Genomic DNA, 26560 nt, shown 5'->3' on the forward strand with positions numbered 1-26560 from the left:
CACCCTCGTTGTCTTGTTCTATAAACTCGGGCGGTTTGGTTCCTGCTATGAGGTACCTTGTGCTGCTTATCAGAAACTGAACAGAGCAGGGGAGGGTGGGGTGCCCAGTGTGTTGAGGTGTTTCCATCTTATTACCCAAGTCATACTACAAGACATTCTTTGTAAAAAAAAAACTTTATTTGGAAATATTTAAGATGTACAAAAAGGCATAAAGACCAAATAGTCAACAAACTCCATGGACCCAATCTCCAGCTTAAGAAAGAAAATGTCCCCAATTCCACCAAAGGCTCTTCTCTCCCCCTCCCTGGCTTCATACTCCACCTCCCCCCAGGAGACTGTGGCCATGCGCACTTTGGGGTTTATCATTCCCACGTGCTTCTTCTCTTCAGATGCGGTGTAGTGGCTATGGGCATAGACTCATCTATTTAAATCTCAGCTCTGCCACTTACTGGCTGGTGACCCTGGGTAAGTCACTTAACTCTCTGTCCCTCAGTGGTGCCACTTGTAAAAATGTAGGTAAGTGGAGGATGAAGTGAGGGTAACAGTACCTCACTGAGAGGGTTCTTTGAGGAGCGAACATTAATATATGTAAAGAGCCGTTTAGAATAGTGTCGGGCACATACTGAGTGCATGGTAAGTGTTTATATTATGTTACAGAAAAAATGCAATGACACTTGTTGAAGATGGTAAAGCAGAGTTGATACAGGACCATCACAACGGGACCACTGTAATGGGATTTTACAGTGTGGGAGAGAGACTGGGCTCAGCTCGGAATATAGCATGGGCACGTGGGAACTGAGAGTTAAGGAGCAGGGGGTGAGGGTGTCAGTGGATGGAAAATACTAAGCGGAAACATCAGGGGTGAGGGGGTGTTCTAGCTAAACCAACCTAACAGGATTCTTGCTGCAGGCAGGCGGGGTGGGGGTGGTCGTCAGACATCACCTGGGCGACGGTGGAGGAGGAGGAAGGAAACTGGTTGAAGCGACCCAGTGGGGCTCTTGCTAAAACTAGATTTTTACAGGGAGGTGCAGAGATGGGCCTAAGAGAAGGTCCAGGAGCCTGAGAAAGGTTTGGTCAAACAAAGAATCTTTGTCAGTCTTAATAATCCTCTTCCTCTCAGGAGCAATGGGAGGTATTTTAGGCTGATTAAAAACAAAAACCATGGGCTTCCCTGGTGGTGCAGTGGTTGAGAGTCCACCTGCCGATGCAGGGGACACGGGTTCGTGCCCCGGTCTGGGAAGATCCCACGTGCCACGAAGCGGCTGGGTCTGTGAGCCATGGCCGCTGAGCCTGCGCGTCCGGAGCCTGTGCTCCGCAACGGGAGAGGCCACAACAGTGAGAGGACCGCGTACCGCAAAAAAACAAAAACAAAAACAAAACCCAACTTACATTAAATGAATTGCAGATGATGAAGTAAACAAGGGAAGAAGAGAGGCAACACTCAAAGAGGTTAGGCCAGGCGACAACTTGGGACAGACAATGACCGTTGTACTCAGGATCATCAGAGCACTAGATCTCCAGTCTGGCCCTAGACCTCTTCCGTTAATTTGGGTCTCTCATTTCCACTGTTTGAAAAGTGTGAAGCACTATACAAATGTTATTAATGGACAGCCATCCCAGCTTTTTAAAAGCCTTACAGAGCAGCAATCAAAGGTGCCTGCTCAGCGACAGGCACACCAGCGGCAGGCCCCACAGGGGTCGGTTCACAGCTGCAAGGAGGCATGTGCGCGAGGGATCCAGCAGTGACTAGGCGCTCTGTCCGTTGCGCCAGCTCCAAGCGTAAGCACGGCCCTGGAGATGGTGGAAGTCTCTGCATGGGGTCCCGGTTCCTATCACTGTCTTGGTCGTGGGGAGAGGCAACACTGGTGGCAGCTTCCTGACAGCTGGGCTGCGGCAGTGACACCGTGCTCCTGAAGCCAGCAGTACCGGCGGGGCCTCCTGACTCTTCCCCAGGGAGCAGCTCTTCTGGAGGACCCTTTGGGGAGTCATATCTGCCTCCCAGCTTAGGGCACGCCCCCCCCCCCGATTTTATAAGCACCCAATTCCCTGTACTTAAACTCATTTCTGCTTAAAATAGCTAGAGTAGTTTCTATACTTTTCAATTCAGCTCTGGTTAAGAGCACGGATTTTTTTTAGCAAGTAGGACATTTAAATCTTTCATTCACCTAGACGGTATCACAGTATATGGTATGAGCTAGATATTCAACTAATGACATTTACTGTAACGGGACTTACCTACGTACACCTGGATTAGACTCTCAGAGGCTACCTCCATTAGCCTGAAGTATGCTGACAAGCAGGCATGCAATGGGTTATAGAAGTATATTTTAAAAGTAAGTTTTTATAGGTAAATGTTAACCTAAAGGGACGTTTTAACCTACACATTTCAATACGTCTTATTTCTGAAATTTGGATGCTTCTACAATTGGTGTATAAATTTAACATACTTTCCTCATTCACCCTCCAACTCCATCAATAAGACATTATTAAATCAATGGTATGCCCTATAATTGATGCTATCTTAGAACTTAAGAAACAGATGTTTCTATATGATAAGGCATAGAATTTCTCTTATGCATAAGACACCACACAATGACAAAAAAGGAAAAATATTTAAAAATCATGCATTAATTCTAGCCATTTCAGAATATATACTCCAAGATTCAGAGTTTCTTAAAAATTTAAATTTACTGAAATGTATATGTTAACTGTTTGCAAAATGTGACTATGAAAGAGAACTATTCTCCTGTGCTGAAATAATCAGTGATTCCGAGGAATATTTTCATTATTACAATTACTTCTGCAACCTCTACAGCAACAAACATTTTAGCGAGATGTTCCCTTAGAACAACAGAGATTCAAGGAGAAGACAGCTATGAGCACTGGTCCATCTGCTGTTTATCGCAGTCCCGGTGGGGTACAAAGCGGTGGCCTTCTGTTTGTTCTGTTGATGGCTTCTGGCTGATCTGTCACCATAGCAACTTTTAGAGTCCAACTCAAATGAGCACAAATTCATTAGCTACTAACTACATTAACTTCGTGTCTGCTGCTAATGAGAAATGCTGTTCAGAGTTTTCTATTCTAATGGATTAGAGTTACCTCTCTGAAAGGTATTAAATTAAACGCTACTCTTAATGTATCAGACTGGATAATATGTTACAGTAAAATTATTTTAATAAAGGCTACTAACAATAAGAATCATTTCATTAAAAGGTTACCTTAGGGACTTCCCTGGTGGCGCAGTGGTTAAGAATCTGCCTACCAATGCAGGGGACACAGGTTTGAGCCCTGGTCCGGGAGATCCCACATGCCACGGAGCAACTAAGCCCATGTGCCACAACTACTGAGCCTGTGCTCTAGAGCCCGAGAGTCACAGCTACTGAAGCCCATGTGCTTAGAGACCGTGTTCCGCAACAAGAGAAGCCACTACAATGAGAAGCCCGCGCACCGCAACGAAGAGTAGTCCCCACTCACCGCAACCAGAGAAAGCCTGCGCACAGCAACGAAGACCCAACGCAGCCAATAAATAAATAAATAAATTGGGGGGGGGGGGGAAGGTTACCTTGTTTTGGTCCTTGGATTCTTCTACTCTAAGAAAATGTATTACTTGTCACACCGGCAAATGTTTCTAGGTTCTTTTAAACGTCGGCTAGCTGATTTAGAAAATAAAAATAGAAAATTTTGATAACAGCATATGTTAAAGCCAAGTAGCCAATACAGCATTAACATATATTGGCTTATCTATAACCTTGTCAATACGGACCATCAACTGAAATACTCCCCAAAGAGGTGACACACCAGACAGACGTGAAGGGTAAAGAAAGTCCAGTGAGTGTACAGCTTCTATGTCTGACCTCTTCTCTCTACACACAGAATCATCCAGAGCTGAATAAGCTCTGGAAGCAAAGAGCAAATCCGAAATCTCATGAAACAGAGGTTTTAAGTGGGATTATGTCTCACCAGTGTTCCAGTGTTCTCCCAGGACATGTATATTGCCTTGTGCAGGAGGGCTGTGTGCGTGTGTCTTAATAAACTAATAAATTGTGGAAATGAACTTATTTACAAAACAAAAACAGATACACATAGACAACAAACTTACGGTTACCAAAGGGGAAAGGGGGTGGGGGAGGGATAAATTAGGAGTTTGGGATTAGCAGATACAAACCACTATATACTGGGCTGGTCAAAAAAGTTGTTTGGGTTTTTCTGTACCGTCTTATGGAAAAACCCAAACGTAAAATAGATAAACAACAAGGTCCTACTATATAGCATAGGGAACTATATTCAATATCTTGTAGTAACCTACAGTGGAAAATAATCTGAAAAAGAAAAAAAAATATGTATAACTGAATCATTCTGCTGTACACCTGAAACACTGTAAATCAACTACACTTCAATAAAATAAATAAATCACGGAATAGCAATAATCCTGAGATGTTTTTCCTCCCACAAAGTGCAGAATCCTACATCCTGCCAGAAGAGGGAGCCCAAGTTTCTCCAACATTTAGTCAGAGAAGGCGGCGGATGGGGAGGGAAACTGCCCATATTGCTAATTTATTTTGAAAAGCCTCCTTACTGTTCTTAGGAAAAGGAATGTTCCACCTCTATCACGCCCTGGTCTCCATCTACCACTTTCTCCTCATCTCACACCACTCTCTCCCCCTTGCTGATGGCTCCTAGGCCCTGACGGCTTTTTGTTTGTTTAGGGTCCAGCCAGCCAGCCAGCCTTTGCAAGCGCTGCTCACTCCATACGCGGGAGCCCTTCGCCCTCTCTCTACTCTCCCAGGCCTAGGTTCTCGTCATCCTTCAGGTCTCATTTGAAGCAGCACTCAGTTGCCTTCCCTAATCCCAGCCTAGTCCAGGCTCCTGTGTTCTGTGCTCTCATTAATCAATGCTCCTCTCCTTCACGGCAGTTGGTAACGATACCTATAGCATTGTGACTGATGTTTATGTCTGTTCCCCATAAGACTCTAAGTTCCAGGAGAGTGGGAAATATATCTGTTTTTTTAATAAATTTATTTTTTTATTTTATTTTATTTATTTTTGGCTGTGTTGGGTCTTTGTTGCTGCATGCGGGCTTTCTCTAGTTGCGGCAAGCAGGGGCTACTACTCTTCGTTGAGGTGTGCAGGTTTCTCATTGCGGTGGCTTCTCTTGTTGCAGAGCACGGGCTTTAGGCGCGCGGGCTTCGGTAGTTGTGGTTCGCGGGCTCCAGAGCACAGGCTCAGTAGTTGTGGTGCACACGCTTAGCTGCTCCGCAGCACGTGGGATCTTCCTGGACCAGGGCTCGAACCCGTGTCCCCTGCATCGGCAGGAGGATTCTTAACCACTGCGCCACCAGCGAAGCCCCTGTATTTATTTTTTAAATCTTTTTCTCCCCACAGTGAACAGCAAGCGCAAGGCCAATAGTAGGTGTTTAATAAATATCTGCTGGATCAGATGGTTAGCGCCCGGTTGGCCTCTGGGCTCTGCCCACTCTGTCAACATGAGCCGTCCTCCCTACCCCCACCCATCAGCTTAGCATCTGCAGGCTGAACTGGGCAGCGGTCTCACTGCACCCGCTGCCTCCAGCTCTCTCTCCAACTGTTTAATCCACCTTCAATCTGGTGCTTTCGGTGATCTTTCTAAAACATAAATCTCATGATGTCACTCCCCCACTCAGAACTCTCCAATGACTCTCCTTTTTCATAGGGTAGGCTCACACCTGATGGATGGGTTTGGGATGACTGGCGTAAGGCATCCCTCCTTGTCCTTGTCTCCACAGCTAAGTTAGGGGCCAATGGGAAGAGCAGCCCAGCTCCAGCATGCATTTATCTCACTCTCAATCAGTACTGTCCTTTCCCCCAGTTTTCTCACTTATTTTTAAAAACAGGTTATCTTTTCTCATAGAAATATAAATATAGGATGAAAAGATGATCAAATGAATATAACTTCAATCCTTTCAGGTAGAAGATGTGGGATAAATAAATCACAACACCCAGAACATTTTATTGCATTCACTTGCTTATATATCCATTTGCTAATACAGCCAACTCTTCCCATTACTATATCTCTTTGAGAACAGAGAACTTACCTCTGCTGTCTGATAGGTATTTATAACCTATTTACTAAATTAATTAGTGAACTAACTTGACAACTCTAGGTGATAAAATGTGACTAATATTTAGCTAATTTATTAATGCAATCTTTAGTATGTTAAAGCTAGATGAAATGTGATCACAATGGAAAGTGCATATCTTCTGATATAACTATCATACAAATAACTGCAGGCACAGAAAGAAAGGGAAATGACTGAGGCATGCAGAAAACTAAGCTGCAGTGATGAGACTTTCCGGCCGAGTCTAGGGGCCAATTTAATATTAGAAACCAATCTGGAGTCAGAAAGCAAATAACTCAGGAAGCAGTGGCAAAATATTTGAATACACATCCACCAAAGAAGATATGCAGATGGCAAAAAAGCACATAAAAGTAATGTTCAGCATCATTAGCCGTTAGGGAAATGCAAATCAAAACCACAAGGAGATTCCACATCTATTAGAAAGGCTAAAATTATGAAGACTGACTTTCCAAGTGTTGATGAGGATGCAAAGAACTGTGAAATGGGACAATCACTGTGGAAAAGTTCTGCAGTTTCTTGAAAACTTAAACGTCCATCTATCATAAGATCTTGCCATTCTACTCCCACAGATTCACCAAAGAACAATGAAAGTGTATGTATATATATCCATGTAGAGATTCGTACATGAATGCTCACAGGCACTTTATTCATCATTGCTAAAAGCTCAAAACAACTCAAATGTCCATGAACAGACGAATGGATAAACATGTTGTGAAAAATCCAAACAATAGAATACTACTCAGAATGGTCTCCTGATACACGCAACAACAGGGATGACTCTCCCAAGTGTTATTAGGCTGAGTGAAAGCAGCCAGGGTGCACACTGTATGATTCCGTTTATGTAGTAGTCTAGAAAAGCTTCTGTAGTGACAGAAAGGAGATCAGTGTTTGCCCAGAGACTGGCGAGGGGACGGAGGGGTAGGAGAGTTGGGTTGGGAAGGGGCACAGGGTACTTTCAGGGGTGATGGATGCTGTCTTGATTTCAGGGATGGCTTCACAGGTGTGCCCATGCCAACATTTATTAAACTGTTCTCTTTAAATACATGCAGTTTATTGTATGTCAACTATAACCCAGTAAAGCGCTTACAAAAAAAAACAAAAAGAAGAAAGCAATCTGGGCAAACAAATGATTTCTCAGAAAGCAGATTGCCAGCTTCCTTTAGAGCTATAAACTATAATTTTATGCCTGGAGATCATGATTATGTTTAACACTTCAGTGAAGTTATGCTAAATAGAGATGTGGACTTCACCTGAGACCTATCCAGAAGATGCAGTTAAAGGGGCTTATAACAGACAACAGATAAATTATCACTGGGTTTACTTCCTTTCCTCTAAATTTGATCAAGAAAGAATATATATATATATATATATATATATTTCCTTAGGTTTTTTTTCCAATAAATTTTTATCCTTTTAAATTGTCTACATATTTAGGGGAAAAATACCACATCTTAATATACTATCTTTTGTTCCCATGGAAAAAATATTCATGCATTTATTATATCTTCCTTCCCTAGGGATTTAATAGTAAAATTAAATAATTCCTTTAAACAGAGAGCAATGGGGTTAAAGAATGACATAGATAATATTTAAAATCCTGTAAGATACCATCCCATAACGTTCCCTCATATAACAAATCTCTTAGGAATTTCTTCCAGTCTTATTTGAAAATATCCTAAGTTACTTCTTAAAAGGAACTCACACAGTACTGGTGATACATAAACAATATCTACGTCTCCAGTCCCTTCACATGATAGCGGAAAAAATATATAACTGACAACCAGAAGATGAGGGTTCTAGTTCTAGTTCTGCTATTAACTAGCTGTCAAAACTTGTACAAATCATTTAACCTCTTTGAATCTCATTTCCCATCTAACAGGAATTGGATAATCTCTAAGGATCCTTCAAGCTCTAAGATTTTATTAATCTTGTAGACAGGCAAATAAAATGCCATATTTTGTAGAAAATATTGTGCTAAGTACGCTGACTAGATTTTTAGATGCTGCTTTTAAGAGTAACTCATATACTCGAAATAACATGTGCTTTGGTTATGCGGATGTGAACGTGAATACATGTAAATTCAAGGAAGCTGGCCAATTTTATGACACAGTATAACTCAGGAAAACACAGACCTGCTGCTTTATAAATACTAACTGCTGATTATTGTGTTGAGACCCCTGAAGGACTGAGCAACAGAAATCAACTGCCTCAGCTAAAGAAAAGTGCGACCTAATTGGTGAGGTGCAGAAATCTGGGTTCGTTTCTGTTTGTTTTTATCTATATCTGACTATGAAATTGGGAAGGCATGCTTTAAACATCAATTCTCACTTTTTTCACTCATGTTGAGGGAAAGCTTTATAAATATATGTTTAGGGAATTCCCTGGTGGTCCAGTGGTTAAGACTCCATGCTTTCACCTGCCAAGGGTGCAGGTTCAATCCCTGATCAGGGAACTAAGATCCCACAAGCTGCACAGCATGGCCAAAAAAAAAAAAAAAAAAAAAAAAAAAAAAAAAATATATATATAAATATATATATATATATATATATTATAATTAGCCTTAATAGCAGTACAGCACAGTGACCCTCTCCAAGCCCTTATCACTCAACATAAGGCTACTGAAAGAATATGCTTTCAATTGACTTACATTAATAAAAGCATATAAAAGTTTGCTTAAAATTAACAATTAGAAACTGAATGCATGCCAGTCAGAATGGCCATCATCAAAAAATCTAGAAACAATAAATGCTGGAGAGGGTGTGGAGAAAAGGGAACACTCTTGCCCTGCTGGTGGGAATGTGAATTGGTAGAGCCACTATGGAGAACAGTATGGAGGTTCCTTAAAAAACTAAAAATAGAACTACCATATGACCCAGCAATCCCACTACTGGGCATATACCCTGAGAAAACCATAATTCAAAATGAGTCATGTACCAAAATGTTCATTGCAGCTCTATTTACAATAGCCAGGAGATGGAAACAACCTAAGTGTCCATCATCGGATGAATGGATAAAGAAGATGTGGCACATATATACAATGGAATATTACTCAGCCATAAAAAGAAACGAAATTGAGCTATTTGTAATGAGGTGGATGGACCTAGAGTCTGTCATACAGAGTGAAGTAAGTCAGAAAGAGAAAGACAAATACCGTATGCTAATACATATATATGGAATTTAAGGGAAAAAAATGTCATTTAGAACCTAGGGGTAAGACAGGAATAAAGACACAGACCTACTAGAGAATGGACTTGAGGATATGGGAAGAGGGAAAGGTAAGCTGTGACAAAGTGAGAGAGTGGCATGGACATATATACACTACCAAATGTAAAACAGACAGCTAGTGGGAAGCAGCCGCATAGCACAGGGAGATCAGCTCGGTGCTTTGTGACCACCTAGAGGGGTGGGATAGGGAGGGTGGGAGGGAGGGAGACGCAAGAGGGAAGAAATATGGGAACATATGTTTATGTATAACTGATTCACTTTGTTATAAAGCAGAAACTAACACACCATTGTAAAGCAATTATACTCCAATAAAGATGTAAAACAAAACAAAACAAAAAACTGAACGCATGGAGAAGCTGAATACCTGATTGCAAAACTTATAGTCCTTTCAAGCAAGATTAGGAAACTAATTAAAATGTACAAATTTTTAAAAGTATATGACTCGAAACCATGAATCATGAATCATATGAAGTTTGAGCCATGTTGGGTCATCAAAATATTCACTTTTATACATGATATAATTAACTTTGAGCTTCTGGTATGAAAAATTATCTTTCTATTTTATGAATTTGAGAAAATCTGGCTAAAACCACTAAATTAAATCCACTTCACCTTTAGGAATATTATAGTTAATCCTAAAAAACCGCTTTAAATCCATGAAAAAACCCAGAAGACAATACGGAAAATTTAGGCTCATAAGGTCATCACATCACATGTAAAGCTATTATTTTCTCTGCCCAAATTAAGGGCAATGCCTCAAAGAATGAACAGAGATTACTGATTACCGAAGCAAAACCCATTATAGTGTCCAACACTTAGACACTGGCTACTCCACAGCAGGGATACAATACACAAGTTAATGGTGTTTCGAAACAGGATTATATCTGATTCCTCTTCCCCCTAACTATGAGAACATCTAGGGTGTCACTAAGGCATTGTGTTCAGCTGGCTCTTTCACTGGTCACCAATGCAAAGACAATGTTTAGAAGAATTTACTAAGGACTGTTTTGTTTCTGAATAGGCTTATACAGAGGTTTTCAAGTTGCTTAGTGCAGCTCCTTGAGAGGCAAGGGATGGGGAAGTGTTTAATTAGGGGAAGCAGCAGAGAGTCCATATAAAATGCATATTTATGTATTCATAAAGAGATGCTTTCAAGGATGGTCAACAAAATGTTAACTGCTAAATATCTCAAGATGGAGGGATTTCACTGAACTTTAACTTCTTTTTAGACAATGAGAATATTATTACTGACATTTTTCATCACAGGAGGAAAAATAAGGAAAGGATGATTGAAACAACCCCACCCAAGACTACAAAGCACTGAAGGAAAAGAGTTCCAGTCACAGAAACACGCTCAGATTCCTACAGTGCAGGATACTCAGGGGTACAGAAGGAGGAGGAAACTGGTGAAAGGTGAGGGTGAATCCACTATTTGCATAAAAGTCTCCAGCGCTTAACTAAGCAGAGAAAATGCAGCTCCCCCCTGACATCAGGGCAGAAATGCTGGGATGCTGGGCACAAATGCTGGCAGCACAGTGTTTCAAACAAACCAACTCGCTTGCCTGAATCTTAAAACAAAAAGAAAATGACCTTAACAAAGAAATCGCAAGGCAGGATTTGAAAAAAGAGGTACTAAATTTAATTTTACTTGTAATTCTGTAAAGCAGAATTTCTAGCACCTGGTTTTCAGATTGCAGTAGGGGAGGAGGAGCATGCTATATATTAGATTAAGCTAATGAAAAAATTTCCAGTGAGATTCAGTTCTTCATTTGTCTCTTAAATGAAGATTCATAGTTCAAGTTCAATGGTTATAGCCAGATATAAAAAACTTTTTAAGCATAATTAATGCTATATGAAGACTCGTCTATCAAGAATGGATTAGGCTAGTTATTCTCTAGGAGAAAGCAGAAAGGTATAATATATGTATGTGTATAACATAAAGAGTTCCCTGAAAATGTTTAAAATAAACCAAAATTTAAAGAAGTTAAGTTTCAGTTATTGAGAAAATTAAGTCAAATATAATGCTAACTAGTGGAGGCACTGCTTTCCTAATACCACTATTTACACGATGTGTAATACTGCAGAGCAAGGAAGTTACTAATTGATATGGTCTAGTTATCTAATTATCGAAATAAAATCAGTTCAAACTTCTATGTTGATTCAGTGTATTATATAACCTTAGTTATAACTGTAGCCTCTCTCTTAAGAGTATTCAACTCCTAGACTCACTCAAATTGCTAAACTCCTTCCTACATTCTAACAACTCAGGGCCCTGAGACTTCTGGGTGCTGCCTTGTGGTGAGAGCAGGGTTCTCCGGCTTCTTGTGGTTCTGAAGTGGGTCATCACATCTGGCCAGGAAGTCAGAGACCTGGCTCGGGAATCAGAGGCAGGACTGACCCAGCTCTGCTACTCACTAGCTCTGTGACCTTATCTAAGTTACCATACCTCTCTGAGCATCCCTTTCCCAATACAGGATTGTTTTGAAGCATGGTAGGTACTGAGATACAGTAAATGCTTGATGAATGTCTGTCGTGTGCCCTTCCTGGATGCCGTAAGTTCAGGAAGATTCTGGGCACATCAGCCCTGCTGTTCACTAGCTATACAGTCTTGGGGGCACTGGGCAAACTCTCAGAGCTTCAGTTTACTCGTGTGGACACTGCAGACAGTGGCAACAACTGGAACTAATACATGTACAGGGTCTGTCTGAAAGCAGCTGCTGATGAGGGTGCCGGTCTCAGGCCTCCTGACTGCACACACAAAGCAAGGAGCTGGGCGTGTGAGAGAGAGCAAGGCAAACTTGGCCCTGCCCTTCTGGCTACACACAATAGAGTAGGGGAAAGACTCGAAAATGACAGAAGGTTAGAAAAGCGGACCTATTGCTCCGTGTGAGCACTCATACTATTCCTACAATGTATCTCAACGTTCAGTCAGGCCCAGCTTGTGTTATTTAACACACATGTCCAGTTGGAAATTCAGAACCACCACCTTGCAGGCAGCTAATTTTGACTGTAACCAGTAATAATGGACAGTCTGAGAAAAATTTAGACCTTGGTGCTGCTAATATTTATTAATGAATTACCTAGCAGCACTGTTAGATTACTGATAATTCAAAAAGCATTTTTTTATTGTTTAGAAGGACGTTAACAATCATCATTGTGTTCTGAGGCTAGTTATGGTTAGTACAGTTACTGACAAATTGTATCCAAAGGAGCAGTATTTTAGAGAAGATGAAAGGAAAAGATAAAAACCCAGTAGGGTTTGGAGTCAGCAATGAAAATACTCATCAGAACAGTAATAGAAAATAATAACTCTGTGTGAGGTGGCAGGACAATGTAATTCATGATCGCTATACAATCATAAGCAATTTGTTACTATTTCAAGAGAAAATAATTATTATGACAGTGACAACAGAACACTGCTGGTACTGAATCAGGTTGTAAAAACTTCTCAAAATGTTAAAAAAAAAGGGAAATAGATGATTCAGAGCAATAATTCATTTAATAATTTAAATGACAATTTTAAGAAACCATTATTTCGCATTCATGATCATAATTTCAAAACAACCATGTACCAGGGCCCTTCTGACAAGAGTTTTGTAAATTCACACTACCACTGAGAATGTAAGAGAGAAAAACGTCCTTTTTGAAAACTATGCTGTCTTTAAATATTCTTTTACATGAAATCCATCTCTTACCGTGGCTCTGCTGCGGAAGCTCTGCAGCCGCCTGCCCTGGGGTCAGATGCCCGGGCTCCCTCGAGGCCTGTCCTTACACTAACTCGAGGCCAAGAGCAAGCCACGTAAGTCACACTATCGGCCTCAGTTTCTTCACTGTCAATTAACACCTGCCCTGCTCAATCATGAAGTTCAAATGAGATGACATAAACTCCACTTTGAAAACTATAAATGTCAAACAAAAGTGGAGCCCTTCGCCGTGTCGCTGCCTGGGACACAAGCCTCTGCAGAGCGTGTGTCTGTCTACATTTACATGTGACAGTCCAAAAGGAATAAAACCTACAATTAATCACAGGCAACCTCTCGTGAGCACCAGCTCTGTGCCAGGCACCAAGCCTTGCCCACGTGGATCTCATATAGTCGTAAGATAGCTCTGTGAGGTGGGAACCATTCACCCCTTACCCTTCCCATTGTAAATATGAGATACCCAAGGCTTAAAGATGTGAAGCGCCTTGCCCCAAATTAAACAGAGCTGGTCTATGCGAGTCCTGAGTGTGTGCTTCCCAGCACTGGACAGGCCCTGAACAAATCAAGTATGAAGTGCGGAGGCTCCGAGCGTGGCTTCCCTTCTGCTTGTCCTCCGGCACATCACACAGAGATGCCCAAGTTCCTGTGAGAACCACGTATGTTCCCATCCACACCCATTAAGACAACCATACGCCAATTCTGGACTTGGAAAATAAAAAAGAAACCTTTCACACATTATTAAGCAAAAAGGGAAGAATATAGAAAGAATATACCTCTTTTTATTATAAATAGTCGGCAAAGAGAAATTGGAAGCTTTAAAAAAATTCAATGTCCTTTGGTTGTTCTTACTCAAATTGGACCAACTTTATCAGCTTAATCCTTGACTGGTGGAAATCAAACCAAAGGAAAATTATAAAGCATTGTTTAGAAAGGTAATGTAACGTTCTTTAGGCATTTTAGATTAAGCATATGCCAATTAAATGCAGATGTAAAACCAGTGATAAATGAGGAATTTCACAGGGAATAGTAAAAAGCAGATTCAAAGGCACGGTGAGATTCTTTGTTTTTAACCACCAATTTAAAAAAAAAAGTCATCATCGTAAACTTTGGTACTGTCATAAAACGTATCCCCCCAAAATAAAGTAAACTTACCTTTGGTTTTTTGATCAGCAGCCTGAAAAAAAAAATCAGAAACTCTTTAGGAATAATGTGTAGGATGTACACATCCATATGAAAGTTTATAAGCAAACTTTAATATTGGAAACTTTAAAAACAAGTTTTTGCCCAGTTACCTTATTAAAATTTACTACTGGGAAAAATGTATAATTGTCTACATTCTATTAATTATGTGCCAATATTGATCTAAAGGCAAAAAAAATCTATGTGGAAGCTCACTTAAACTCTATATTTTAATACAAACTAAAACGGATACAGTTTTAACTATAAGATGCATTAAACCAGGCAAGAACAATACAAATGGCATAACTTGGTACCTTAAATGCCCTAAAATTCAAGCATGGCCGTAAGATATACAGTAGGACTTTAGATTTTAATATTTACTAGTACAAGCTGTAAAAGAACACTTGCCAAAGCTGCAAAAATTATTTCTAGCTTTTCAAACAAAATCAGTTAAATGGCCCTTAGACATGGCTGCCCCGGACAGTTCAGTTTAAGTAAAATAGCACGGACATTCTTTACTACCAATGACTAAAACCAAAGTCCTTCAAAATACAGCTCTAGTATTTCTGAGTCCTTAAAAAAGACATTCTGTGGCTGTCACCTTTTATCTATATCACTAGCACTCTAGATTGAGCATAGTGAATTTTAAAAGTAATAACCGAACCTCTGTAATGCAATGGCTATAACGCGGTGAGACACGAGTGATGACAGAAACAATGAACTAGGAACTCTAGCCAAACCTTTTTCTGAGCACCTTCCTTCTTTTTCTTTTCTTCCTGCTTTTTCTTTTTCTTTTCTTCCATCAAACGTTCCTCTTTTTGTGTTTCTTGTTCTTTCTCCCTATTAAAAATAAAATGGTATTAGTATAATGTCCATTTTAAAATGAAAAAATGAAAAAACATTAGCTGCAGAAAGTTTTAAGTCACACAGTTTCACACGTGGTATAAAGAAGGATATTTTTGAGAAGCAGTGTTAGAAATGGACCTTCACCCGTCCCCCCATCAGCTCCACTTCTCTGTTAAGTACTAGAGCACGTGGCCCTGACTTCTTTGGCAGTGTTCATTCACTGGCCCACATCTGTTGAACACCACCAACCTTTTATCAGGCAGTGTACCAGGAATTAAGGGTACAAGATGGAGAAAGACATAGTCCCTAGAATCCAGCCCCAGACCAGTATTTCTAGAAGTGCTGTCTCAGGGACCACCATCGTCAGAATCTACCTATTAAAAGTGTAGATTCCTGGATCCCACACTAGCCCAACCAAATCAGAGCCTTTGGAGGTGATTCTTATGCACACCTTTTATGTTGGCTGGACAGAACAATTGTTTTTTAAACAAAGATCCCTACACAGCATGGTGAGCTACTATAAGGGTACACTGGAACATAGCATAGAACAACACCTGGAAGAGTGAGGTAGCCTATGAGCTACGGCTTAAATGTGGCAAAAGTGTTTGGCTGGCATGGGGTGCTGTGTCACTTATCCATTTGCTGCCTGTCAGCTCCAGATTCACCCTCCGGCACACGCTTTGCCAATAATGGACCCGTCCCCTCAAGCACCTCTCCTTCCCTGTGAGCGCAATGCAGAGGTTTCCCAGTGAGGGGCGCTGGAGGGGCCTGCAGCAGCAAGGGGCCGTCCCACTGCCTCTGGAACCTGCAGGGTGGGGTCAGCATGTGGCTATGAGGACACCTGGTGAGGACCCCAGCCACGGACCAAGAAAGGGCAGTCTCTTAGCAACCTTGCAGCTCTGGCGTGATCTAGTGTCACCTTCCAGTGACCCTGTCAACACAGACATTGTGCACTGCGGGCCTCCTGTTACTTGCCCCACTCCCACACCAGTCTCTGTGGCCTTCTCCCGATGATGTGGCCGCGGCCCTCCTGACGGGGATGCCACGTGCTCCGTGCCCGTGGCACTGCCACTGCCACGTTGTCTTCACACCTGCACGCCTGGCCATCAACTGCAGCTCGCCACCAGGAGGGCTGCCACCAGGGCTCCCACCTCCTGTGTGCCCCTGTGGCGGGCTACCGGCTTTCCCGGGCTGGAGGAGTGCTTCCTTCCTGCTGCCAGCAACTGCCCACTGGCTGACCTGGGCGAAGCTGGGAGCCACTCTGCCATCCAGCGGGCTGCACCTACAGCTTCTTCAGTGAGTGGGAGCTCCAGCCTTGGGGAGGGGCCCCCTCCAATTGGCCCTTCCTCAGGTTCTCTCCCTCAGCCCTAGCTAGCTCTACAGTTGTTCTCTTACCACAGTTTGATTACTCTTTACAATAAATGTTCCCTGTTTATATCACCATGTAGTTTCTGCGTCCTCACTGGGCCAGACTGACACAAGTGGGAAGGAGGGTTTAACAGACTAAAGCAGAAGGAGCAACGTGCACAAAGGCCTAAGCAAACCTCACTGTCCACACACCACTGCTGTTTAACTTATTAATTTTGGAGTTTGTTTTTAACCTGTAAATGTGTTTACAACTACTACATGCATAGGGAGTCTCAACCTAGTGTCAGTTTGTACGTTATTTGAATACCATCATAATAAAAATAACTTAAATCAACAAGGTGCTGGTGATGGGGGGGCACTCAGAGCTTATTCTTCCTTTAAAACAGTGGTTCTTGGCTGCTCATAAGAATCACCTGGGAAGTTTTAAAAACTCGCAATGCCAAGGCTGTATCCCTTTTCAGTGAAATCAGGGAATTGAACTCAGACATCAGCAGTTTTAAAAGCTTCCAGATGACTCCAATGTCCGACCAAGGCTGAGAAACAACTTTTAAAAGGAAGTCAGTACATTTCCCAAGCTTGGAAACCAGCTATTATTCATTGCCTTAGATGATACCTTCCAGGAATATTTTCATGTTAAAGGATGCAGAGACACTAAGAAATCTGTGTTTAAATATTCTTACAAGGTATAGGCAAGCCCTGTGAGTGATGGGCTGTTGCTGTAATCACCATGCTACTGCCACACATCTAGGGAAAAAGTGAACAAATGTTCACTAGGAATGTAGTGTCTGTCCACCGCTACTGTTATACTTTCTTAATCTACAGCATAATGAAAGCCTTAAGTTATCTTCAGATATTAAACTTAATAAAGAAGGCAAGTAGAGCTACATTTAAAAAAAGGCATTCTATAGGAGATGGAATAAAAAGGATCTTTGCTTGATTGGATTACTCTGAAAGTTAAATTAATTAGAACCAGCTATTCCCCCAGGAGTACAGTTAAGGTTTTACTGTACTGGTAAAATAAAGTGCTGTAAATAAACAGCTCACGTAGCCCTGAGATATCTTACACTTCTCCTGCCTGAGCTCATGTTCCTACGACAAAGCACGATTCAAATGTATGAACTTTAATAAAGTTTTTATCTAATATCCCCCTAACTAGCACTAATTTCTTCTACCTCTACAATTCCTGCAATTTTTCATTAATAACTTAAAAAAATCAACACTGAATCTCTTTTTTTTTTTTTTTTTTGCGGTATGCGGGCCTCTCACTGTTGTGGTCTCTCCCGTTCCGGAGCACAGGCTCTGGACGCGCAGGCTCCGCCCCATGTGGGATCTTCCCGGACCGGGGCACGAACCCGTGTCCCCTACATCGGCAGGCGGACTCTCAACCACTGCGCCACCAGGGAAGCCCTGAATCTCATTTTTATTCGTAAAGTAATACATGCTCATGAGAAAACATAAACGGTGCAAAAGATACGTTAACAAAAAGATTCTTCCTTCTCCAGTGTCCGCAGGCTCTCTCCTTGGAGGTAAGGAGGTTTTTAAAGAACATTCTCTATGTGAATATACGGTTGTGTATCTTTAAAAATGCTTGGATTCCTATTTCTTATCAATTTGAGATAGTAACAATTTAATTTCTATAATGATGGATACGGATTTGGTTCTTCAGACCCCTATCTTCCACCCCATCACTGCTTTGAGTTCAAACGATGAATGGCATTTGCTTTAAAAACAGTATGTTAATGTTCGCTGCAGAGCTAGGTAGGGTACTGTGAGGACATTTAACTTCTTGTGTAGCTGCTTTTTTTCTAGAGTTCTTAACTGTTCTTCTTGTCCTTTTGCAATATCCTCCTTACAAAAATTGTTTTTGTTTTTTACACAACCACCCTCCTCCAGTTTAAAAACATGAGCCCTCTCCTCAACTGCATTTCCCAAACTCCTTTCCAGAGCCTCAGTCCAGCTCACTCAGTCGGGAGCACTTTGCTAGAGTTTTCTAATACCCTCTAGTTATTTTAATAAAAAGAAAATTTTGGGGCTTCCCTGGTGGCGCAGTGGTTGAGAGTCCGCCTGCCGATGCAGGGGACATGGGTTCGTGCCCCGGTCCGGGAAGATCCCACATGCCGCGGAGCGGCTGGGCCCGTAAGCCATGGCCGCTAAGCCTGCGCGTCCGGAGCCTGTGCTCCGCTGCAACGGGAGAGGCCACAACAGTGAGAGGCCCGCGTACAGCAAAAAAAAAAAAAAAAAAAAAAATTTAATTGTGGTAAAATATACATAAAATTTGCCATCTTAACCATTTTTATGCGTACAGTTCAGTAATGTTAGTCACATGGTTGTACTACCAATCTCCAGAACTCTTTTCATCTTGCAAATGTGAAACTCTGTGCCCAAGAAACAACTCCCCACTACACGCCCCCTCTCCCCAGGCCATGGCAACCACCATTCTATTTTCTGTTTCTATTAATCTGACTAACCCTAAGTATCACATTGTGGTTTTGATTTGCAGTTCCCTAATGGTAGTGATATCAAGCATCTTTTCATATGCTTCTTGGACATTTGTGTATCTTTTGGGGGCCTACTCTTTTATCATAGTTTACATATTCCTTATTTTTAACTCTGTATCACTGTGTCATTTCTATCAATCCAGATTGATACAGTGGGAAAGGAGGAACTAACAGACTAAGCAGAAGGAACAGTGTGTGCAAACTCCTCATCATTGCCCATCCATGAATGCTGACCTAAACTTACTAATTCGGTCATCTTGTGACTTCCCTTGTTTTCCTCCTTGAATGATGCCCTCAAGTTATGCTGGAATTGGCTACCTTTTTGTTTCACTGATGGCTTGGCTGAGCATAAATTCTAGGTTGAAAATCAAGTTTGAAGGCACAGTGCCCCTGTATTCTAGCATCCATACCTACTCAAGAGAAGTCTGATGTCATTTTGCTTTTTTAGTCCTTTCGAGGTGCTTTCCCCCCCTCCAAAGCTTCTTTTCACCCCTGGGATTCTGAAATTTCATGATGATGTGCACCTTGGTATCTTTCTCCCCCATTATTTGTGCTTAGTATTTGGCTGATGCTTTCAATATAGAGACATTTCTTTCAGTTCTCTATTTTATTGAAAACATCTTCTGTTTTCTAAACAACACATATTAAGTTTCTTGGAGGGATCATCATAATTTATCTTGATGTTTTCTACTCTTTTTTGTTATTGTTCTCAGTTTTCTGAGTGCTTAACTGAACTTGGTGTTCCAGTCCTTCTACTGAGCTTCTTATTCCATGATATTAAAATTTTATATAACTTTCTTATTCTCCAGTTGCTCTTTTCCCACAATACTGGGTTCTTGTTTTATGGACACAAATCATTTTTATGCTAGCAGAAGATATCAATTAGGGTTTTTCTGAAGTTCTGCTAAATTTTCTGCATTGTTTCCTTTCTGAACAGTTCTTCCCTTAGACTCCCTTTGATGTGAGAGACTTTTCTCAATTGTCTGGTCATCTTTGGTTTGACCGTTCAGGGTCAAAAAAAACAAAACAAAAAACCAATTATTTTTGTGTGCATGGGCTGGACTTGTTTCCTCATTGGCTTTGCTTTAGGGAGACAGGTTGGGGAGCTGGCTATTTTGCTAAAGTAGCCTCAAAGATGAAAACATGCAGCCTTTCCCCTGATTACCAGGGTGCTTTATTCAAAGTATTAGCTACTAGACCTTAACCACCTAGAACTGCTGAAATTTTCGATGTCATTATTCTGAATTCTGACCATAACCTCCTCTCCTTACTATTTCCACTGTACCCATTCATTATCTTTACCAAAAACTCCTATTCCTTGTCTTCCATTTTCTTCTAAGCTATTTTCATCAGTTCCTTTACTAGAGAGCCTAAACCTTAAGATCATCTCATATGTTCACTAATTCAGTCACTCAGGAACTATACAACTAGCATATGTTATTTACTGTGGTAGGCACCAGGGACAAAAAGAGCGATTGATTCATTTAACAAATATTATAGCAGAGATTACAGCAGTGACAAGGCAGAGTTCATACGCTTTTAAGGATATTCATATAAATAATGCATCAAATAAATGATCACTATTACAGCAGTGACATGTACAAAATGCAACGAGAACATAAAAGTCTGCTGGGTGATGCCCTCCTGCTTATGTTATCTTTCTATTATAGTTAAGGGGACCTTATGTCCTGCTTTAATGAACATTGTGTGCTTCCTTCTGTACTCTGGGCTGTAAGAACCTTGGTGGCAGGACTGTCTTCTGTCTCTGTGGCACCAAGAAAAGCCTGTCATCATTCGGGACATTTCTAGTACCAACTTCTGGTCCATAATCTCAGGTGAAATTTATACTGGAAAAAAATCTTCTATATTTTCTTTTCAAGGGAAACTTTATTTTCTGAAATGACCAAGTAATATTTAATAAATTTCTATCTACCTTTTGAGGCTAGTAAGAAGATTATAAACTGTATTTTTTTTCCTATGTGGAGAAGTTGTGAGATTTACAAGTCAAGCTGTAAGGGAAATAAAGAAGAGGGATAGCCAGGTTGGGAGAATTTCACTTTTAAATTTTAATTTCAACTTAAAAAATTAAATTTAAATACATATGACTTTATATACATGTGTACATATAATCTTATATATTTTTTCCCAATATAACCTTTGCTTTTGTTTCTCATTTGCTTGGCATCCCTTACTCATTCTTTCTTCTCCCTCCACATCCATCTCAAAGGTTCACTTCTCCACCTCTCTTCCAGATGACCCATGTAGCCACCTAGTTCATACCCTTCTGTGCCTCTCTCCATGCTCATGTAATTATATGGAAACATACATACCTATATACGTTTACAAAGGATTTTATTTGATCATTGTTCTGTAACACAGGGATCATGTTATGTAAACTTTTTTGCATCTTGCTTTTCTCATTCAATATATGTCTCTCTCTCCTCATTCCCTCTCCCAACTGACAGATCTAATCCATATCCATTATTTCTAATGGCTACATAATATACCATGGTGTGAATGTTACCATATTCTATTCAGTTATTCCTCTATTCATACACATTCACTTCATTTCCAGTTTATCACCATTACAAGTAACTCCAGCTTTAGTCTATCTAGCTTCTGCTAAAGAGAACAACATTGCTTTGATTAGTGATATAGCTAATGCTTCAGTAATAGTGAAAACTAGGTAAGGAGAAATCTCATTCGGGGATCAACTTCAGGACCCAGAGCAAGTCTGAAGGGGCAAAGTGGACACAAATTACCTCTACTCTGTGTGGCAAGGCATACTGTCATGGGTCCCTAGTATACTGAATTCTACTGGAAAGAAAATATTTTTAATAATCTGGATTTTCCAGATGCATACTTCCTTTACTCTCAAATAGTTTAGCAATCGCTGGATTAGGAGGCTTTGGGTGGAGAAAGAGCCACACTCGTATTTTGGAGGCAGCCAGAAGAAGGAAGGGTCGGGAGGTAGGAGACTGCCCTTAAGTGCAGCCTCTATGGGTATCAATCATCTCAGTATTCCTAGCTAACTACACCTTTTCCCAGGGAAACATGATTTGACAGCTGTAGCCACCCTACGCCAAAGTATTCTAGGTGGGAAGTCTTCCAAATTTCCAGTCTTTTATTAGTTGATTACTCCCTTTTTGCAAATGAACGGGATTCAAAAAAGAGGGTGGGCTTGTTTTTGCCTGTAAGGTTTAGTCACCAGAAACTGTAACCTAGTTTCACCTACAGGACACATCACAGCTTATGCTCTGAAGTTAGACTCCAATGTCATGTCATTAAAATATTCACTAATTCAGTGAGTATGTGTGTGTGTGTGTGCGTGTGCGCGCGCGCGCGTGTGTGTGTGTTATATGCCGTTATATACAGTTTGGCTAATTCAATTAGAATTTCCTGGCAGGGTTTACGTTAGGAAGAGCTGGTTAAGTGTTATCAGACAAAATTAAAAAGGGAAGGGGAAGGAAGAGGTATCCTGTCCAGTCGTCAAATAAATATTTAAGATTCTTTTCAACATGTGTTTGAATACACGATACAGCCTTGTGGGCAGTACAGAAAGGATAAGACATAAAATAGTCTTAGACCTTGAGGGGAATAGAATCTAATAGGAGAGTGACAGTAAAGCTTGAATTATCCTTAATACTTGATAGACTATGGAAATAAACAGAATAATGTAGTAGACAGCTTATGCTTGAGATTCAGAGTCACAGAACTAGGTTCGAAAGTAAAGGTCACTAGCATAGGAGGTCAAGAACCTGTAGGCTCAAGTATGGGCTGGACTGGGTAGAAGAACTGGACTGTCATGCAGTCATTCAGCGTGACACCAGGACGTGGGGTGGAAAAGGGCACCACAGCTCTGACAAACAGGAGCAGAGGGTGGAAGGGAGAGTTTTTATTTGAGGATTAAAGGAAAACACAGTTAGAGAGAATCTAAGGTCTCCTGATGTTCACAGCTTTGTGTAATGCCCTCCCCGTGAGTGTGGGAGGGACCCGGGACTTGCTTCTCACCGCTAGACTATGGCAAAGGTGACGGAATGCTGCTGCCTTGACTACATTTAGAAGACTCCATCTGTTTAGCAGACTTGCTTTAGTCTCCCTTTCAGGTGTTGGCTTTGAAGAAACAGCTGCCATGAGTCCTACTGCTGCAAGGAAATGAATTCTCCCAACAGCCTGAGTGAGCTTGGAAGCCCACCTTTCCCCAGTCAACTCCCCCCACACACGCGCCCCGCCCATGAAAACCCAGACCTGGCCTTGACTGCAGCCTGCAGTGGGTCCAGCTAACTAACCCATGCCTAGCCCCCTGACCCACAGAAACCGTGAAATAATGAATATGTATTGCTTTAAGTTTGTGGTAATTTGTCATGAAGCATAGGAAACTAATACAGGTCGTGATTTAAGACTTCCAGGGCAAGCCAAGATGGAGTAAGCCCTCTCTGCCACTGATTACCACAAAAGACTGGATGAGGTACAATATAAATTCAAAAATACAAACTATGAAAAGTAAACAAAAGCAGGTGGACTAGGCAGAGGAGTCAAAACTTGGGGAGGTGACTGTATGGGGGCGAGTTTCTCACCTACCCTCCTCTTGAAGCTGGTTTGTTGTAATTTTAACAGAAGGTTGGCCCCAGTCACAGAGCTGTGCTGTGCTGTGGTGGCCCAGGCAGCTGAAACCGAGAGAAGCCCACCTTTCTGAACAGAGAATTAGGAAACTGAGCTCTTGTGAGCTAGACAGTGTGGGGGACCCAGAGAGCAACTGGCTGGAGGAGACCCCCAAAGTCTGTGCATAAACTTCCACAGTTCTGGGTTCACCTTCGAGTCATGCGTGTGTGGGACAGACCCAAAACAGCGAAGCAGTTGCTTTGAAAACTGAACTACAACTTCAACTACTCTCCCCTCTTCTCCCCCAAGTCTTGGACTAACCCCTGAGTGGCACACGGGTGGGCCAGGCCCAAAGCAGCATAGCAGGGTGAAAGCTACGGAAACTGAATGACATTTGAACCACTGCCCACAGAAGACGAGACAGACTTTGTGGTCTGAACCTAACTGGGTTGATTGCCTGCTAAAACAAAAACAAAATAACAGCAACAGAATCAAATGCTCTAGAGGAGTTTAATAGGACTCAAAGTCTATACAACACATTCAGAATGTCCAGGATAAAATCCAAAATTACTCTTCATACGAAGAACCAGGAATATGTGGGCAAACTGTCAGGACAAAGTACAAGGGCTACCAACTCCCAGATGACCCAGGTGTTGGAATTATCAGACAAAGACTTTAAAGCAGTTATTGTAACTATGCTCCAGGAGGCAAATAAAGGCAAATGCCCTTGAAACAAATGGGAATATAGGTGTTCACAGCAGATAAACAGAAACTGTAAAAACAGAAGTGGAAATTTTATTCATTCATTCACTTATTTTTCACTTTTTGTCTGTGCTACGCAGCTTGTAGGATCCTAGTTCCTTGACCAGGGATCAAACCCCCATCCTTGGCAGTGAAAGCGCAGAGTCCTAACCACTTGCCCGCCAGGGAATTCCCTCAAGTGGAAATTTTAGAACTGAAAAATAAAATATCTGAATTAAAAACTTCACTAGATGAGTGCAATGAAAGAATGAATGAGGGAAAAGTTTGTGAACTTAATTCAAGCAAAAGAAATGATCTGAAGAACAGACAGAAAAAAGATTGAGAAACATGAAGAGTCTCAGGGACCATGGGACAATACCAAAAGGTCCAACATTCATGTCATTAGGGTTCCAGGAGTAGAGGAGAAAGAGATTGGTGAAGAAAAATAAATCTGCAAAAATAATGGTGGAAAACTCCCCAAAGTTGGTGATATAAATAAATTTACAGATTCAAAAAGCTCTGTGAACTCCTAATAGGATAAACTCGAAGAAAACCCCACTCAGACATATCATATATTAAGTACAAGCAGCCAGATTCAAAAGGATACGTGCTGTATAGTTCCATTTATATGACAATCTGGAAAAAGAGAACAATTATAGGAACATAAAACAGACCTGTGATTGCCTGGGCCTGGGGAGGGAGGAAGATATTACTACAAAGGGGCAGAGCAAGGGAACTTTTTTGGAGGATGACAGAACTATCCTGAATCTTGATTATGATGGTGGTTATATACACCTATAAACATTACATATATATATACTGTATGCATTTGTTGAAACTTAGATAACTGTACACTAGAGAGTGAATTGTACTGTACGTAAACTTTTAAAAAAGTGAATAAAAACAACAAAAATCAAAAACAAAAGCAAAAAATGATTTGTAAATGGTCACCGGGCGAGGCAGGGTGGGGGGGAAGGTGGTGGTTCTGGGGAATGTTGAATCCCTCCCTCATGCATCTTCTTCCCCCTCCATTCCTGGCCTAATGAGAGATGGGGTTTCAATTAAATGGAGGGGGGGACATGGAGTGAGTTGCGAGGGTACAGAGTTAAAGATAAAGATCTTCATTTACCACAGGACCAGTGTACCATAAGACACAGAGGGAAGATGTGGAGGAAAGGACGAGACACTGACTGGGAATGCTGACTGCAGGCACCTTTATTTTAGAAGGATGGAGAAGCATCACAGAGATCTGAAGAGAGGCATGGCAACAGCAGCTGGCCTCGAGGTATTCCAAAAGAACTCTGACATTACTTTCATTTTAGTGCTAATACAGACTTACTACTGTGGCTAAAACACCAAACCAGAACAAAAGCCAGCAGCACCCTTAGTAGGGAGCAGTCTGACTGACCAGACTTCTTAGCAGTTCCTCTCATCGGATAAACACACACTATGGTGCTTGCTGTCTAACCACTGACATATACCCACTTCCCTGTCCCACTAATGCTTCTCTACATCTTATTATCTTCTTCCATTGGCTTTTTGTCACAGAACAAATGATGTCCCTCATTTGGTAGGCTTTTCTCTGAACAATAAAGTTGATTACCTCCGTCTGTTATTTTTGCCGCTCAGCTTCCTTTACTCCTCCCTTTGGAACCTGTGCCCCAATTTCCCCCAGAGTACCAGTCCTTCTCTCACGCTAATGTTAAGGACAGTGGCTCCAGAGATGTGTCTGGCCAATCAAAAAGCACTGCATTTCCTGGGCCATGGTGATTAGATTCAGGATGACTCTGCATGTGAACATCACAGGAAGGACGCTGAACGGAAACTCAAGGCCTTAATCACAGAGGGCCTGGAAATGAAGCTGACGCCAAGGAAAAGAAGCAAAGAAATGGCGTGAGAATTAAGTCTTGGTAATGTATGTCCTTTGAGCCCAGGAACAAGTTGTTCCTGTGGCCTGGTACCTCAGTGCCTTGCCCTTGCCTGGTCCTACTAGGCCAGTCAAGATCCTCCTTGGAATGTGAATCCTGAACTGAGTGGCAACAGCTGGAACAGATCCATCGCAGCGACTGCAGCCTCCAGATCTGTCCATTAGCACTTGCTACCTAGATTTTGCAGGCTGAGGAGCCCGGCTTCTCAGTTTTTCCTTCAATGATGTCAGCCACCTCATATCATTCCAAAGTCCCTCTTCCCCTCCCCCCTTAATTTGTACAGAGTCACTTTCTGTTGCTTGTAACCAAAGAATCCTGATAAATACAGTTTCTCAACAATCTATTTATTTAATTTA

The 26560-nt window shown here is 41.5% G+C and overlaps 1 protein-coding gene across 9 annotated transcripts in view; it reads right to left on the reverse strand.

Annotated features, from left to right (window-relative positions):
* Positions 1–26560, reverse strand: part of TNRC6C (trinucleotide repeat containing adaptor 6C) — a 129532-nt gene that overhangs the window by 68475 nt on the left and 34497 nt on the right. For all 9 annotated transcript variants that reach the window (XM_073798070.1, XM_073798068.1, XM_073798069.1 and 6 more), the window contains exons 2-3: positions 14962–15061; positions 14195–14216 (exon numbers count right to left, since the gene is read on the reverse strand). In XM_073798070.1, the coding sequence (XP_073654171.1) occupies positions 14195–14216; positions 14962–15024 (85 nt within the window). In that variant the 5' untranslated portion in view covers positions 15025–15061. The remainder of the gene's footprint in view (positions 1–14194; positions 14217–14961; positions 15062–26560) is intronic.

Source organism: Tursiops truncatus, chromosome 20 (genome assembly GCF_011762595.2).
Source record: "Tursiops truncatus isolate mTurTru1 chromosome 20, mTurTru1.mat.Y, whole genome shotgun sequence".
NCBI classification, from domain to species: domain Eukaryota; kingdom Metazoa; phylum Chordata; class Mammalia; order Artiodactyla; family Delphinidae; genus Tursiops; species Tursiops truncatus.